This window comes from Scyliorhinus torazame, unplaced genomic scaffold, assembly GCF_047496885.1.
Source record: "Scyliorhinus torazame isolate Kashiwa2021f unplaced genomic scaffold, sScyTor2.1 scaffold_396, whole genome shotgun sequence".
Taxonomy (NCBI): domain Eukaryota; kingdom Metazoa; phylum Chordata; class Chondrichthyes; order Carcharhiniformes; family Scyliorhinidae; genus Scyliorhinus; species Scyliorhinus torazame.
The window spans coordinates 159,775-177,500 of NW_027308123.1; the positions used below are offsets into that span (position 1 = coordinate 159,775).

The window sequence follows — 17,726 nt, forward strand, 5'->3', positions numbered from 1 at the left end:
CCCTCATCTCGCCCCCCCACCCCCTCCTCTTGCCCCCCCCACTCCCTCCTCTCGCCCCCCCTCCTCTCGCCCCCCCACCCCCTCCTCTCGCCCCCTACCCCCTCCTCTCACCCCCCCACCCCCTCCGCTCGCACCCTCCCCCCTCCGCTCGCCCCCACCCCCCTCCTCTCGCCCCCTCCCCCCTCCGCTCGCCCCCTACCCCCCTCCTCTCGTCCCCTCCCCCTCCTCTCTCCCCCCTCCTCTCACCCCCCCGCCTCTCGCCCCCCCTCCTCTCGCCCCCCCCGTTCCCCCCCTCTCGCCCCCCGTTTCCCCCCTCTCGCCCCCCGTTTCCCCCCTCTTGCCCCCCCCGTTTCCCCCTCTCGCCCCCCCGTTCCCCCCTCTTGCCCCCCTTCCCCCCTCACGCCCCCCATTACCCTTTCATGCCCCCCCATTCCCCCCCTCACGCCCCCCCATTCCCCCCCTCTCGCTCCCTGTTTCCCCCCCTCGTCCCCCATTTCCCCCCCACTCATTCCCCCCCCTCTTGCCCCCCCCTGCTTCCCCCCTCTCTCGCCCCCCATTCCCCCCTCTCACCCCCCCGTTCCCCCCACCTCTCGCCCCCCCTTTTGCCCCCACTCGCGCCCCCCATTCCCCCCCTCTCGCCCCCCCCTCTCGCCCCCCCTCTCGCCCGTCCCTCTCGCCCCCCGTCCCTCTCGCCCCCCGTCCCTCTCGCCCCCCCGTCCCTCTCGCCCCCCCGTCCCTCTCGCCCCCCCGTCCCTCTCGCCCCTCCCCGTACCTCTCGCCCCCTCGTTCCCCCTCCGCCCCCCCCGTTTTGCCCCCCCATCATTTCGCCCCCCCCTTTCCCCCCCTTTCCTCCTCCCCTTTCCCCCTCCCCCTTTCGCCCCCCTTTCCTCCTCCCCTTTCCCCCTCCCCCTTTCGCCCCCCTTTGTCCCCCTCCCCTTTCTCCCCACATTCCCCCATCCCCCCCATTCCCCCGTCCCCCCATTACCCCCCCTGTTCCCCCCCATTCCCCCTCCCCCCATCCCCCCCCGCATTCCCCCCCATTCCCCCTCCCCATTTCCCCCCATTCCCCCTCCCATTTCCCCCCCCATTTCCCCCCCCATTCCCCCCCCATTCCCCCTATTCCCCCTCCCCATTTCCCCCCCCATTTCCCCCCATTCCCCCTCCCCCCATTCCCCCCCATTCCCTCCCCCCCATTCCCTCCCCCCCATTTCTCCCCCATTCCCCCCCCACCCATTCCCTCCCCCCCCCACCCATTCACCCCCCCCCATTCGCCGCCCCCCATTCGCCCCCCCCCCCATTCGCCCCCCCCCCCCATTCGCCCCCCCCCCCCATTCCCCCCCAAGGTGTACAGTGCCAGTAATGTGGAGCTGGTGACCCGGACACGAACGGAGCACCTATCGGAACAGGACAAGATGAGGGTGAAAGGTCAGCCACGCCTCCCGTCCAGGAGCGATTTGGGGAACAACATTTGGGTGGGGGGGGCGGGGGGGGATCTCTGTAACCTCATCCAGGCGCCTACAACCCTCCCTATCTCTCTAACCTCCTCCAGCCCCGACAACCCTCCCTATCTCTGTAACCTCCTCCAGCCCCGAAAACCCTCCCTATCTCTGTAACCTCCTCCAGCCCCTACAACCCTCCCTATCTCTGTAACCTCATCCAACCCCTACAATCCTCCCTATCTCTGTAACCTCCTCCAACCCCTACAAACCCTCTCTATCGCTGTAACCTCCTCCAGCCCCGACAACCCTCCCTATCTCTGTAACCTCCTCCAGCCCCTAAAACCCTCCCTATCTCTGTAACCTCCTACAGCCCTCCCTATCTCTGTAACCTCCGCCAGCCCCTACACCCCTCCCTATCTCTGTTACCTCCAGTCTCTACAACCCTCCCTATCTCTGTAACCTCCTCCAGCCCCAAAACCCTCCCTATCTCTGTAACCTCCTCCAGCCCCTAAAACCCTCCCTATCTCTGTAACCTCCTCCATCCCCTACACCCCTCCCTATCACTGTAACCTCCTCCAGCCCCTACAATCCTCCCTATCTCTGTAACCTCCTCCAGCCCCTAAAACCCTCCCTATCACTGTAACCTCCTCCAGCCCCTACAATCCTCCCTATCTCTGTAACCTCCTCCAGCCCCTACAACCCTCCCTATCTCTGTAACCTCCTCCAACCCCTACACCCCTCCCTATCTCTGTAACCTCCTCCAGCCCCTACAACCCTCCCTATCTCTGTAACCTCCTCCAGCCCCTACACCCCTCCCTATCTCTGTAACCACCTCCAGCCCCTACAACCCTCCCTATCTCTGTAACCTCCTCCAGCCCCTACAACCCTCCCTATCTCTGTAACCTCCTCCAGCCCCTACACCCCTCCCTATCTCTGTAACTTCCTCCAGGCCCTACAACCCTCCCTATCTCCGTTACCTGCAGTCTCTACAACCCTACCTATCTCTGTAACCTCCGCCAGCCCCTACAACCCTCCCTATCTCTGTTACCTCCAGTCTCTACAACCCTCCCTATCTCTGTAACCTCCTCCAGCCCCTCCAATCCTCCCTATCTCTGTAACCTCCTCCAGCTCCTACAACCCTCCCTATCTCTGTAACCTCCTCCAGCCCCTACAATCCTCCCTATCTCTGTAACCACCTCCAGCCCCTACAACCCTCCCTATCTCTGTAACCACCTCCAGCCCCCTACAACCCTCCCTATCTCTGCAACCTCCTCCAGCCCCTACACCCTCCCTATCTCTGTAACCACCTCCAGCCCCTACAACCCTCCCTATCTCTGTAACCTCCTCCAGCCCCTACAACCCTCCCTATCTCTGTAACCTCCTCCAGCCCCTACACCCCTCCCTATCTCTGTAACCTCCTCCAGCCCCTACAACCCTCCCTATCTCTGTAACCACCTCCAGACCCTATAACCATCCCTATCTCTGTAACCTCCTCCAGCCCCTACAACCCTCCCTATCTCTGTAACCTCCTCCAGCCCCTACAACCCTCCCTATCTCTGTAACCTCCGCCAGCCCCTACAACCCTCCCTATCTCTGTTACTTCCAGTCTCTACACCCCTCCCTATCTCTGTGACCTCCTCCAGCCCCTACAACCCTCCCTATCTCTGTAACCTCCTCCAGCCCCGACACCCCTCCCTATCTCTGTAACCTCCTCCAGCCCCAAAACCCTCCCTATCTCTGTAACCTCCTCCAGCCCCTACACCCCTCCCTATCTCTGTAACCTCCTCCAGCCCCTAAAACCATCCCTATCTCTGTAACCTCCTCCAGCCCCTACAACCCTCCCTATCTCTGTAACCACCTCCAGCCCCTACAACCCTCCCTATCTCTATAACCTCCTCCAGCCCCAAAACCCTCCCTATCTCTGTAACCTCCTCCAGCCCCTAAAACCCTACCTATCACTGTAACCTCCTCCAGCCCCTACAATCCTCCCTATCTCTGTAACCTCCTCCAGCCCCTACAACCCTCCCTATCTCTGTAACCTCCTCCAGCCCCTACACCCCTCCCTATCTCTGTAACCTCCTCCAGCCCCTCCAACCCTCCCTATCTCCGTAACCTCCTCCAGCCCCTACACCCCTCCCTATCTCTGTAACCACCTCCAGCCCCTACAACCCTCCCTATCTCTGTAACCTCCTCCAGCCCCTACAACCCTCCATATCTCTGTAACCTCCTCCAGCCCCAAAACCCCTCCCTATCTCTGTAACCTCCTCCAGCCCCTACAACCCTCCCTATCTCTGTAACCTCCTCCAGTCTCTACAACCCTCCCTATCTCTGTAACCTCCTCCAGCCTCTACACCCGTCCCTATCTCTGTAACCTCCTCCAGCCCCTACAACCCTCCCTATCTCTGTAACCTCCTCCAGCCACTACACCCCTCCCTATCTCTGTAACCTCCTCCAACCCCTACAGCCCTCCCTATCTCTGTAACCACCTCCAGCCCCTACAACCCTCCCTATCTCTGTAACCTCCTCCAGTCTCTACAACCCTCCCTATCTCTGTAACCTCCTCCAGCCCCTACACCCCTCCCTATCTCTGTAACCTCCTCCAGCCCCTACAACCCTCCCTATGTCTGTAACCTCCTCCAGCCCCTACACCCCTCCCTATCTCTGTAACCTCCTCCAACTCCTACAATCCTCCCTATCTCTGTAACCTCCTCCAGCCCCTACAACCCTCCCTATCTCTGTAACCTCCGCCAGCCCCTACACCCCTCCCTATCTCTGTTACCTCCAGTCTCTACAACCCTCCCTATCTCTGTAACCTCCTCCAGCCCCAAAACCCTCCCTATCTCTGTAACCTCCTCCAGCCCCTAAAACCCTCCCTATCAATGTAACCTCCTCCAGCCCCTACAATCCTCCCTATCTCTGTAACCTCCTCCAGCCCCTACAACCCTCCCTATCTCTGTACCCTCCTCCAGCCCCTACACCCCTCCCTATCTCTGTAACCTCCTCCAGCCCCTACAACCCTCCCTATCTCTGTAACCTCCTCCAGCCCTTACACCCCTCCCTATCTCTGTAACCACCTCCAGCCCCTACAACCCTCCCTATCTCTGTAACCTCCTCCAGCCCCTACAACCCTCCCTATCTCTGTAACCTCCTCCAGCCCCTACACCCCTCCCTATCTCTGTAACCTCCTCCAGCCCCTACAACCCTCCCTATCTCTGTAACCTCCTCCAGACCCTACAACCCTCCCTATCTCTGTAACCTCCTCCAGCCCCTACAACCCTCCCTATCTCCGTTACCTCCAGTCTCTACAACCCTACCTATCTCTGTAACCTCCGCCAGCCCCTACAACCCTCCCTATCTCTGTTACCTCCAGTCTCTACAACCCTCCCTATCTCTGTAACCACCTCCAGCCCCCTACAACCCTCCCTATCTCTGTAACCTCCTCCAGCCCCTACACCCCTCCCTATCTCTGTAACCACCTCCAGCCCCTACACCCCTCCCTATCTCTGTAACCTCCTCCAGCCCCTACACCCCTCCCTATCTCTGTAACCTCCTCCAGCCCCTAAAACCCTCCCTATCACTGTAACCTCCTCCAGCCCCTACAATCCTACCTATCTCTGTAACCTCCTCCAGTCTCTACAACCCTCCCTATCTCTGTAACCTCCTCCAGCCCCTACACCCGTCCCTATCTCTGTAACCTCCTCCAGCCCCTACAACCCTCCCTATCTCTGTAACCTCCTCCAGCCCCTACACCCCTCCCTATCTCTGTAACCTCCTCCAGCCCCTACAGCCCTCCCTATCTCTGTAACCACCTCCAGCCCCTACAACCCTCCCTATCTCTGTAACCTCCTCCAGTCTCTACAACCCTCCCTATCTCTGTAACCTCCTCCAGCCCCTACACCCCTCCCTATCTCTGTAACCTCCTCCAGCCCCTACAACCCTCCCTATGTCTGTAACCTCCTCCAGCCCCTACACCCCTCCCTATCTCTGTAACCTCCTCCAGCCCCTACAACCCTCCCTATCTCTGTAACCTCCTCCAACTCCTACAATCCTCCCTATCTCTGTAACCTCCTCCAGCCCCTACAACCCTCCCTATCTCTGTAACCTCCGCCAGCCCCTACACCCCTCCCTATCTCTGTTACCTCCAGTCTCTACAACCCTCCCTATCTCTGTAACCTCCTCCAGCCCCAAAACCCTCCCTATCTCTGTAACCTCCTCCAGCCCCTAAAACCCTACCTATCACTGTAACCTCCTCCAGCCCCTACAATCCTCCCTATCTCTGTAACCTCCTCCAGCCCCTACAACCCTCCCTATCTCTGTAACCTCCTCCAGCCCCAAAACCCTCCCTATCTCTGTAACCTCCTCCAGCCCCTAAAACCCTCCCTATCACTGTAACCTCCTCCAGCCCCTACAATCCTCCCTATCTCTGTAACCTCCTCCAGCCCCTACAACCCTCCCTATCTCTGTACCCTCCTCCAGCCCCTACACCCCTCCCTATCTCTGTAACCTCCTCCAGCCCCTACAACCCTCCCTATCTCTGTAACCCCCTCCAGCCCTTACACCCCTCCCTATCTCTGTAACCACCTCGAGCCCCTACAACCCTCCCTATCTCTGTAACCTCCTCCAGCCCCTACAACCCTCCCTATCTCTGTAACCTCCTCCAGCCCCTACACCCCTCCCTATCTCTGTAACCTCCTCCAGCCCCTACAACCCTCCCTATCTCTGTAACCTCCTCCAGACCCTACAACCCTCCCTATCTCTGTAACCTCCTCCAGCCCCTACAACCCTCCCTATCTCCGTTACCTCCAGTCTCTACAACCCTACCTATCTCTGTAACCTCCGCCAGCGCCTACAACCCTCCCTATCTCTGTTACCTCCAGTCTCTACAACCCTCCCTATCTCTGTAACCTCCGCCAGCCCCTACACCCCTCCCTATCTCTGTAACCTCCTCCAGCCCCTACAATCCTCCCTATCTCTGTAACCTCCTCCAGCCCCTAAAACCCTCCCTATCACTGTAACCTCCTCCAGTCTCTACAACCCTCCCTATCTCTGTAACCTCCTCCAGCCCCTACACCCGTCCCTATCTCTGTAACCTCCTCCAGCCCATTCAACCCTCCCTATCTCTGTAACCTCCTCCAGCCCCTACACCCCTCCCTATCTCTGTAACCTCCTCCAGCCCCTACAGCCCTCCCTATCTCTGTAACCACCTCCAGCCCCTACAACCCTCCCTATCTCTGTAACCTCCTCCAGTCTCTACAACCCTCCCTATCTCTGTAACCTCCTCCAGCCCCCACACCCCTCCCTATCTCTGTAACCTCCTCCAGCCCCTACAACCCTCCCTATGTCTGTAACCTCCTCCAGCCCCTACACCCCTCCCTATCTCTGTAACCTCCTCCAGCCCCTACAACCCTCCCTATCTCTGTAACCTCCTCCAACTCCTACAATCCTCCCGATCTCTGTAACCTCCTCCAGCCCCTACAACCCTCCCTATCTCTGTAACCTCCCCAGCCCCTACACCCCTCCCTATCTCTGTTACCTCCAGTCTCTACAACCCTCCCTATCTCTGTAACCTCCTCCAGCCCCAAAACCCTCCCTATCTCTGTAACCTCCTCCAGCCCCTAAAACCCTACCTATCACTGTAACCTCCTCCAGCCCCTACAATCCTCCCTATCTCTGTAACCTCCTCCAGCCCCTACAACCCTCCCTATCTCTGTAACCTCCTCCAGCCCCAAAACCCTCCCTATCTCTGTAACCTCCTCCAGCCCCTAAAACCCTCCCTATCACTGTAACCTCCTCCAGCCCCTACAATCCTCCCTATCTCTGTAACCTCCTCCAGCCCCTACAACCCTCCCTATCTCTGTACCCTCCTCCAGCCCCTACACCCCTCCCTATCTCTGTAACCTCCTCCAGCCCCTACAACCCTCCCTATCTCTGTAACCCCCTCCAGCCCTTACACCCCTCCCTATCTCTGTAACCACCTCGAGCCCCTACAACCCTCCCTATCTCTGTAACCTCCTCCAGCCCCTACAACCCTCCCTATCTCTGTAACCTCCTCCAGCCCCTACACCCCTCCCTATCTCTGTAACCTCCTCCAGCCCCTACAACCCTCCCTATCTCTGTAACCTCCTCCAGACCCTACAACCCTCCCTATCTCTGTAACCTCCTCCAGCCCCTACAACCCTCCCTATCTCCGTTACCTCCAGTCTCTACAACCCTACCTATCTCTGTAACCTCCGCCAGCGCCTACAACCCTCCCTATCTCTGTTACCTCCAGTCTCTACAACCCTCCCTATCTCTGTAACCTCCGCCAGCCCCTACACCCCTCCCTATCTCTGTAACCTCCTCCAGCCCCTACAATCCTCCCTATCTCTGTAACCTCCTCCAGCCCCTAAAACCCTCCCTATCACTGTAACCTCCTCCAGTCTCTACAACCCTCCCTATCTCTGTAACCTCCTCCAGCCCCTACACCCGTCCCTATCTCTGTAACCTCCTCCAGCCCATTCAACCCTCCCTATCTCTGTAACCTCCTCCAGCCCCTACACCCCTCCCTATCTCTGTAACCTCCTCCAGCCCCTACAGCCCTCCCTATCTCTGTAACCACCTCCAGCCCCTACAACCCTCCCTATCTCTGTAACCTCCTCCAGTCTCTACAACCCTCCCTATCTCTGTAACCTCCTCCAGCCCCCACACCCCTCCCTATCTCTGTAACCTCCTCCAGCCCCTACAACCCTCCCTATGTCTGTAACCTCCTCCAGCCCCTACACCCCTCCCTATCTCTGTAACCTCCTCCAGCCCCTACAACCCTCCCTATCTCTGTAACCTCCTCCAACTCCTACAATCCTCCCTATCTCTGTAACCTCCTCCAGCCCCTACAACCCTCCCTATCTCTGTAACCTCCCCAGCCCCTACACCCCTCCCTATCTCTGTTACCTCCAGTCTCTACAACCCTCCCTATCTCTGTAACCTCCTCCAGCCCCAAAACCCTCCCTATCTCTGTAACCTCCTCCAGCCCCTAAAACCCTACCTATCACTGTAACCTCCTCCAGCCCCTACAATCCTCCCTATCTCTGTAACCTCCTCCAGCCCCTACAACCCTCCCTATCTCTGTAACCTCCTCCAGCCCCAAAACCCTCCCTATCTCTGTAACCTCCTCCAGCCCCTAAAACCCTCCCTATCACTGTAACCTCCTCCAGCCCCTACAATCCTCCCTATCTCTGCAACCTCCTCCAGCCCCTACACCCCTCCCTATCTCTGTAACCACCTCCAGCCCCTACAACCCTCCCTATCTCTGTAACCTCCTCCAGCCCCTACAACCCTCCCTATCTCTGTAACCTCCTCCAGCCCCTACACCCCTCCCTATCTCTGTAACCTCCTCCAGCCCCTACACCCCTCCCTATCTCTGTAACCTCCTCCAGACCCTATAACCATCCCTATCTCTGTAACCTCCTCCAGCCCCTACAACCCTCCCTATCTCTGTAACCTCCGCCAGCCCCTACAACCCTCCCTATCTCTGTTACTTCCAGTCTCTACACCCCTCCCTATCTCTGTGACCTCCTCCAGCCCCTACAACCCTCCCTATCTCTGTAACCTCCTCCAGCCCCGACACCCCTCCCTATCTCTGTAACCTCCTCCAGCCCCAAAACCCTCCCTATCTCTGTAACCTCCTCCAGCCCCTACACCCCTCCCTATCTCTGTAACCTCCTCCAGCCCCTAAAACCCTCCCTATCACTGTAACCTCCTCCAGCCCCTACAATCCTACCTATCTCTGTAACCTCCTCCAGTCTCTACAACCCTCCCTATCTCTGTAACCTCCTCCAGCCCCTACACCCGTCCCTATCTCTGTAACCTCCTCCAGCCCCTACAACCCTCCCTATCTCTGTAACCACCTCCAGCCCCTACAACCCTCCCTATCTCTGTAACCTCCTCCAGCCCCAAAACCCTCCCTATCTCTGTAACCTCTTCCAGCCCCTAAAACCCTACCTATCACTGTAACCTCCTCCAGTCCCTACAATCCTCCCTATCTCTGTAACCTCCTCCAGCCCCTACAACCCTCCCTATCTCTGTAACCTCCTCCAGCCCCTACACCGCTCCCTATCTCTGTAACCTCCTCCAGCCCCTCCAACCCTCCCTATCTCCGTAACCTCCTCCAGCCCCTACAACCCTCCCTATCTCTGTAACCTCCTCCAGCCCCTACAACCCTCCATATCTCTGTAACCTCCTCCAGCCCCAACACCCCTCCCTATCTCTGTAACCTCCTCCAGCCCCTACAACCCTCCCTATCTCTGTAACCTCCTCCAGTCTCTACAACCCTCCCTACCTCTGTAACCTCCTCCAGCCTCTACACCCGTCCCTATCTCTGTAACCTCCTCCAGCCCCTACAACCCTCCCTATCTCTGTAACCTCCTCCAGCCACTACACCCCTCCCTATCTCTGTAACCTCCTCCAACCCCTACAGCCCTCCCTATCTCTGTAACCACCTCCAGCCCCTACAACCCTCCCTATCTCTGTAACCTCCTCCAGTCTCTACAACCCTCCCTATCTCTGTAACCTCCTCCAGCCCCTACACCCCTCCCTATCTCTGTAACCTCCTCCAGCCCCTACAACCCTCCCTATGTCTGTAACCTCCTCCAGCCCCTACACCCCTCCCTATCTCTGTAACCTCCTCCAACTCCTACAATCCTCCCTATCTCTGTAACCTCCTCCAGCCCCTACAACCCTCCCTATCTCTGTAACCTCCGCCAGCCCCTACACCCCTCCCTATCTCTGTTACCTCCAGTCTCTACAACCCTCCCTATCTCTGTAACCTCCTCCAGCCCCAAAACCCTCCCTATCTCTGTAACCTCCTCCAGCCCCTAAAACCCTCCCTATCAATGTAACCTCCTCCAGCCCCTACAATCCTCCCTATCTCTGTAACCTCCTCCAGCCCCTACAACCCTCCCTATCTCTGTACCCTCCTCCAGTCCCTACACCCCTCCCTATCTCTGTAACCTCCTCCAGCCCCTACAACCCTCCCTATCTCTGTAACCTCCTCCAGCCCTTACACCCCTCCCTATCTCTGTAACCACCTCCAGCCCCTACAACCCTCCCTATCTCTGTAACCTCCTCCAGCCCCTACAACCCTCCCTATCTCTGTAACCTCCTCCAGCCCCTACACCCCTCCCTATCTCTGTAACCTCCTCCAGCCCCTACAACCCTCCCTATCTCTGTAACCTCCTCCAGACCCTACAACCCTCCCTATCTCTGTAACCTCCTCCAGCCCCTACAACCCTCCCTATCTCCGTTACCTCCAGTCTCTACAACCCTACCTATCTCTGTAACCTCCGCCAGCCCCTACAACCCTCCCTATCTCTGTTACCTCCAGTCTCTACAACCCTCCCTATCTCTGTAACCTCCGCCAGCCCCTACACCCCTCCCTATCTCTGTAACCTCCTCCAGCCCCTACAATCCTCCCTATCTCTGTAACCTCCTCCAGCTCCTACAACCCTCCCTATCTCTGTAACCTCCTCCAGCCCCAAAACCCTCCCTATCTCTGTAACCTCCTCCAGCCCCTAAAACCCTCCCTATCACTGTAACCTCCTCCAGCCCCTACAATCCTCCCTATCTCTGTAACCACCTCCAGCCCCCTACAAACCTCCCTATCTCTGTAACCTCCTCCAGCCCCTACACTCCTCCCTATCTCTGTAACCTCCTCCAGCCCCTACACCACTCCCTATCTATGTAACCTCCTCCAGCCCCTAAAACCCTCCCTATCACTGTAACCTCCTCCAGCCCCTACAATCCTCCCTACCTCTGTCACCTCCTCCAGTCTCTACAACCCTCCCTCTCTCTGTAACCTCCTCCAGCCCCTACAACCCTCCCTATCTCTGTAACCTCCTCCAGCCCCTACACCCCTCCCTATCTCTGTAACCTCCTCCAGCCCCTACAGCCCTCCCTATCTCTGTAACCACCTCCAGCCCCTACAACCCTCCCTATCTCTGTAACCTCCTCCAGTCTCTACAACCCTCCCTATCTCTGTAACCTCCTCCAGCCCCGACACCCCTCCCTATCTCTGTAACCTCCTCCAGCCCCTACAACCCTCCCTATGTCTGTAACCTCCTCCAGCCCCTACACCCCTCCCTATCTCTGTAACCTCCTCCAGCCCCTACAACCCTCCCTATCTCTGTAACCTCCTCCAACTCCTACAATCCTCCCTATCTCTGTAACCTCCTCCAGCCCCTACAACCCTCCCTATCTCTGTAACCTCCGCCAGCCCCTACACCCCTCCCTATCTCTGTTACCTCCAGTCTCTACAACCCTCCCTATCTCTGTAACCTCCTCCAGCCCCAAAACCCTCCCTATCTCTGTAACCTCCTCCAGCCCCTAAAACCCTACCTATCACTGTAACCTCCTCCAGCCCCTACAATCCTCCCTATCTCTGTAACCTCCTCCAGCCCCTACAACCCTCCCTATCTCTGTAACCTCCTCCAGCCCCAAAACCCCCCCTATCTCTGTAACCTCCTCCAGCCCCTAAAACCCTCCCTATCACTGTAACCTCCTCCAGCCCCTACAATCCTCCCTATCTCTGTAACCTCCTCCAGCCCCTACAACCCTCCCTATCTCTGTACCCTCCTCCAGCCCCTACACCCCTCCCTATCTCTGTAACCTCCTCCAGCCCCTACAACCCTCCCTATCTCTGTAACCTCCTCCAGCCCTTACACCCCTCCCTATCTCTGTAACCACCTCCAGCCCCTACAACCCTCCCTATCTCTGTAACCTCCTCCAGCCCCTACAACCCTCCCTATCTCTGTAACCTCCTCCAGCCCCTACACCCCTCCCTATCTCTGTAACCTCCTCCAGCCCCTACAACCCTCCCTATCTCTGTAACCTCCTTCAGACCCTACAACCCTCCCTATCTCTGTAACCTCCTCCAGCCCCTACAACCCTCCCTATCTCCGTTACCTCCAGTCTCTACAACCCTACCTATCTCTGTAACCTCCGTCAGCCCCTACAACCCTCCCTATCTCTGTTACCTCCAGTCTCTACAACCCTCCCTATCTCTGTAACCTCCGCCAGCCCCTACACCCCTCCCTATCTCTGTAACCTCCTCCAGCCCCTTCAATCCTCCCTATCTCTGTAACCTCCTCCAGCCCCTAAAACCCTCCCTATCACTGTAACCTCCTCCAGTCTCTACAACCCTCCCTATCTCTGTAACCTCCTCCAGCCCCTACACCCGTCCCTATCTCTGTAACCTCCTCCAGCCCCTACAACCCTCCCTATCTCTGTAACCTCCTCCAGCCCCTACACCCCTCCCTATCTCTGTAACCTCCTCCAGCCCCTACAGCCCTCCCTATCTCTGTAACCACCTCCAGCCCCTACAACCCTCCCTATCTCTGTAACCTCCTCCAGTCTCTACAACCCTCCCTATCTCTGTAACCTCCTCCAGCCCCTACACCCCTCCCTATCTCTGTAACCTCCTCCAGCCCCTACACCCCTCCCTATCTCTGTAACCTCCTCCAGCCCCTACAACCCTCCCTATCTCTGTAACCTCCCCCAACCCCTACACCCCTCCCTATCTCTGTAACCTCCTCCAGCCCCTACACCCCTCCCTATCTCTGTAACCTCCTCCAGCCCCTACAACCCTCCCTATGTCTGTAACCTCCTCCAGCCCCTACACCCCTCCCTATCTCTGTAACCTCCTCCAGCCCCTACACCCGTCCCTATCTCTGTAACCTCCTCCAGCCCCTACAACCCTCCCTATCTCTGTAACCTCCTCCAGCCCCTACACCCCTCCCTATCTCTGTAACCTCCTCCAGCCCCTACAACCCTCCCTATCTCTGTAACCTCCTCCAACTCCTACAATCCTCCCTATCTCTGTAACCTCCTCCAACTCCTACAACCCTCCCTATCTCTGTAACCTCCTCCAGCCCCTACAACCCTCCCTATCTCTGTAACCTCCTCCAGCCCCAAAACCCTCCCTATCTCTGTAACCTCCTCCAGCCCCTAAAACCCTCCCTATCACTGTAACCTCCTCCAGCCCCTACAATCCTCCCTATCTCTGTAACCTCCTCCAGCCCCTACAACCCTCCCTATCTCTGTACCCTCCTCCAGCCCCTACACCCCTCCCTATCTCTGTAACCTCCTCCAGCCCCTACAACCCTCCCTATCTCTGTAACCTCCTCCAGCCCTTACACCCCTCCCTATCTCTGTAACCACCTCCAGCCCCTACAACCCTCCCTATCTCTGTAACCTCCTCCAGCCTCTACAACCCTCCCTATCTCTGTAACCTCCTCCAGCCCCTACACCCCTCCCTATCTCTGTAACCTCCTCCAGCCCCTACAACCCTCCCTATCTCTGTAACCTCCTCCAGACCCTACAACCCTCCCTATCTCTGTAACCTCCTCCAGCCCCTACAACCCTCCCTATCTCCGTTACCTCCAGTCTCTACAACCCTACCTATCTCTGTAACCTCCGCCAGCCCCTACAACCCTCCCTATCTCTGTTACCTCCAGTCTCTACAACCCTCCCTATCTCTGTAACCTCCGCCAGCCCCTACACCCCTCCCTATCTCTGTAACCTCCTCCAGCCCCTTCAATCCTCCCTATCTCTGTAACCTCCTCCAGCCCCTAAAACCCTCCCTATCACTGTAACCTCCTCCAGTCTCTACAACCCTCCCTATCTCTGTAACCTCCTCCAGCCCCTACACCCGTCCCTATCTCTGTAACCTCCTCCAGCCCCTACAACCCTCCCTATCTCTGTAACCTCCTCCAGCCCCTACACCCCTCCCTATCTCTGTAACCTCCTCCAGCCCCTACAGCCCTCCCTATCTCTGTAACCACCTCCAGCCCCTACAACCCTCCCTATCTCTGTAACCTCCTCCAGTCTCTACAACCCTCCCTATCTCTGTAACCTCCTCCAGCCCCTACACCCCTCCCTATCTCTGTAACCTCCTCCAGCCCCTACACCCCTCCCTATCTCTGTAACCTCCTCCAGCCCCTACAACCCTCCCTATCTCTGTAACCTCCCCCAACCCCTACACCCCTCCCTATCTCTGTAACCTCCTCCAGCCCCTACACCCCTCCCTATCTCTGTAACCTCCTCCAGCCCCTACAACCCTCCCTATGTCTGTAACCTCCTCCACCCCCTACACCCCTCCCTATCTCTGTAACCTCCTCCAGCCCCTACAACCCTCCCTATCTCTGTAACCTCCTCCAACTCCTACAATCCTCCCTATCTCTGTAACCTCCTCCAACTCCTACAACCCTCCCTATCTCTGTAACCTCCGCCAGCCCCTACACCCCTCCCTATCTCTGTTACCTCCAGTCTCTACAACCCTCCCTATCTCTGTAACCTCCTCCAGCCCCAAAACCCTCCCTATCTCTGTAACCTCCTCCAGCCCCTAAAACCCTACCTATCACTGTAACCTCCTCCAGCCCCTACAATCCTCCCTATCTCTGTAACCTCCTCCAGCCCCTACAACCCTCGCTATCTCTGTAACCTCCTCCAGCCCCAAAACCCTCCCTATCTCTGTAACCTCCTCCAGCCCCTAAAACCCTCCCTATCACTGTAACCTCCGCCAGCCCCTACAATCCTCCCTATCTCTGTAACCTCCTCCTGCCCCTACAACCCTCCCTATCTCTGTACCCTCCTCCAGCCCCTACACCCCTCCCTATCTCTGTAACCTCCTCCAGCCCCTACAACCCTCCCTATCTCTGTAACCTCCTCCAGCCCCTACAACCCTCCCTATCTCTGTAACCTCCTCCAGACCCTACAACCCTCCCTATCTCTGTAACCTCCTCCAGCCCCTACAACCCTCCCTATCTCCGTTACCTCCAGTCTCTACAACCCTACCTATCTCTGTAACCTCCGCCAGCCCCTACAACCCTCCCTATCTCTGTTACCTCCAGTCTCTACAACCCTCCCTATCTCTGTAACCTCCGCCAGCCCCTACACCCCTCCCTATCTCTGTAACCTCCTCCAGCCCCTACAATCCTCCCTATCTCTGTAACCTCCTCCAGCTCCTACAACCCTCCCTATCTCTGTAACCTCCTCCAGCCCCAAAACCCTCCCTATCTCTGTAACCTCCTCCAGCCCCTAAAACCCTCCCTATCACTGTAACCTCCTCCAGCCCCTACAATCCTCCCTATCTCTGTAACCACCTCCAGCCCCCTACAACCCTCCCTATCTCTGTAACCTCCTCCAGCCCCCACACCCCTCCCTATCTCTGTAACCACCTCCAGCCCCTGAAAACCCTCCCTATCTCTGTAACCTCCTCCAGCCCCTACAACCCTCCCTATCTCTGTAACCTCCTCCAGCCCCTACACCCCTCCCTATCTCTGTAACCTCCTCCAGCCCCTACAACCCTCCCTATCTCTGTAACCACCTACAGACCCTACAACCTTCCCTATCTCTGTAACCTCCTCCAGCCCCTACAACCCTCCCTATCTCTGTAACCTCCGCCAGCCCCTACAAACCTCCCTATCTCTGTAACCTCCTCCAGCCCCTAAAACCCTCCCTATCACTGTAACCTCCTCCAGCCCCTACAATCCTACCTATCTCTGTAACCTCCTCCAGTCTCTACAACCCTCCCTATCTCTGTAACCTCCTCCAGCCCCTACACCCGTCCCTATCTCTGTAACCTCCTCCAGCCCCTACACCCCTCCCTATCTCTGTAACCTCCTCCAGCCCCTACACCCCTCCCTATCTCTGTAACCTCCTCCAGCCCCTACAACCCTCCCTGTCTCTGTAACCTCCTCCGGACCCTACAACCCTCCCTATCTCTGTAACCTCCTCCAGACCCTACAACCGCTCTCTATCGCTGTAACCTCCTCCAGCCCCGACAACCCTCCCTATCTCTGTAACCTCCTCCAGCCCCTAAAACCCTCCCTATCTCTGTAACCTCCTACAACCCTCCCTATCTCTGTAACCACCTCCAGCCCCTACAACCCTCCCTATCTCTGTAACCTCCTCCAGTCTCTACAACCCACCCTATCTCTGTAACCTCCTCCAGCCCCAAAACCCTCCCTATCTCTGTAACCTCCTCCAGACCCTACAACCCTCCCTATCTCTGGAACCTCCTCCAGCCCCTACAACCCACCCTATCTCTGTAACCTCCTCCAGCCCCTACAACCCTCCCTATCTCTGTAACCTCCTCCAGACCCTACAATCCTCCCTATCTCTGTAACCTCCTCCAGACCCTACAACCCCTCTCTATTGCTGTAACCTCCACCAGCCCCGACAACCCTCCCTATCTCTGTAACCTCCTCCAGCCCCTAAAACCCTCCCTATCTCTGTAACCTCCTACAACCCTCCCTACCTCTGTAACCACCTCCAGCCCCTACAACCCTCCCTATCTCTGTAACCTCCTCCAGTCTCTACAACCCTCCCTATCTCTGTAACCTCCTCCAGCCCGTACAACCCTCCCTGTCCCTGTAACCTCCTCCAGTCCCCTACAACCCTCCCTATCTCTGTAACCTCCTCCAGCCCCAAAACCTTCCCTATCTCTGTAACCTCCTCCAGCCCCAAAACCCTCCCTATCTCTGTAACCTCCTCCAGACCCTACAACCCTCCCTATCTCTGGAACCTCCTCCAGCCCCTACAACCCTCCCTATCTCTGTAACCTCCTCCAGCCCCTACAACCCTCCTAACTCTGTAACCTCCTCCAGACCCTACAAACCTCCCTATCTCTGTAACCTCCTCCAGACCCTACAACCCTCCCAATCTCTGTAACCTCCTCCAGCCCTTGCATCCCTCCCTATCTCTGTAACCTCCTCCAGCCCCTAAAACCCTCCCTATCTCTGTAACCTCCTACAACCCTCCCTATCTCTGTAACCTCCTACAACCCTCCCTATCTCTGTAACCACCTCCAGCCCCTACACCCCTCCCTATCTCTGTAACCTCCTCCAGCCCCTACAACCCTCCCTATCTCTGTAACCACCTCCAGCCCCTACAACCCTCCCTGTCTCTGTAATCTCCTCCAGCCCCTACACCCCTCCCAATCTCTGTAACCTCCTCCAACCCCTACAACGCTTCCTATCTCTGTAACCTCCTCCAGCCCCTACAAACCTCCCAATCTCTGTAACCTCCTCCAGCCCCTACAACCATACCTGTCTCTGTAATCTCCTCCAGCCCCTACACCCCTCCCAATCTCTGTAACCTCCTCCAGCCCCTACAACCCTCCCTATCTCTGTAACCTCCTACAGCCCCTACACCCCTCCCTATCTCTGTACCTTCCTCCAGCCCGTACAACCCTCCCTGTCTCTGTAATCTCCTCCAACCCCTACAACGCTCCCTATCTCTGTAACCTCCTCCAGC

At 57.4% G+C, this 17,726-nt stretch overlaps 1 protein-coding gene across 1 annotated transcript in view; it reads left to right on the top strand.

The window, feature by feature from the left end:
* LOC140406271 (ankyrin repeat domain-containing protein 13D-like) overlaps positions 1-17,726 on the top strand; it is a gene marked incomplete at its 3' end in the record, with an annotated part of 181,103 nt that overhangs the window by 152,450 nt on the left and 10,927 nt on the right. Inside the window, exon 5 of the mRNA XM_072494381.1 lies at positions 1,344-1,425. Within this exon, the coding sequence (XP_072350482.1) occupies positions 1,344-1,425 (82 nt within the window). The remainder of the gene's footprint in view (positions 1-1,343; positions 1,426-17,726) is intronic.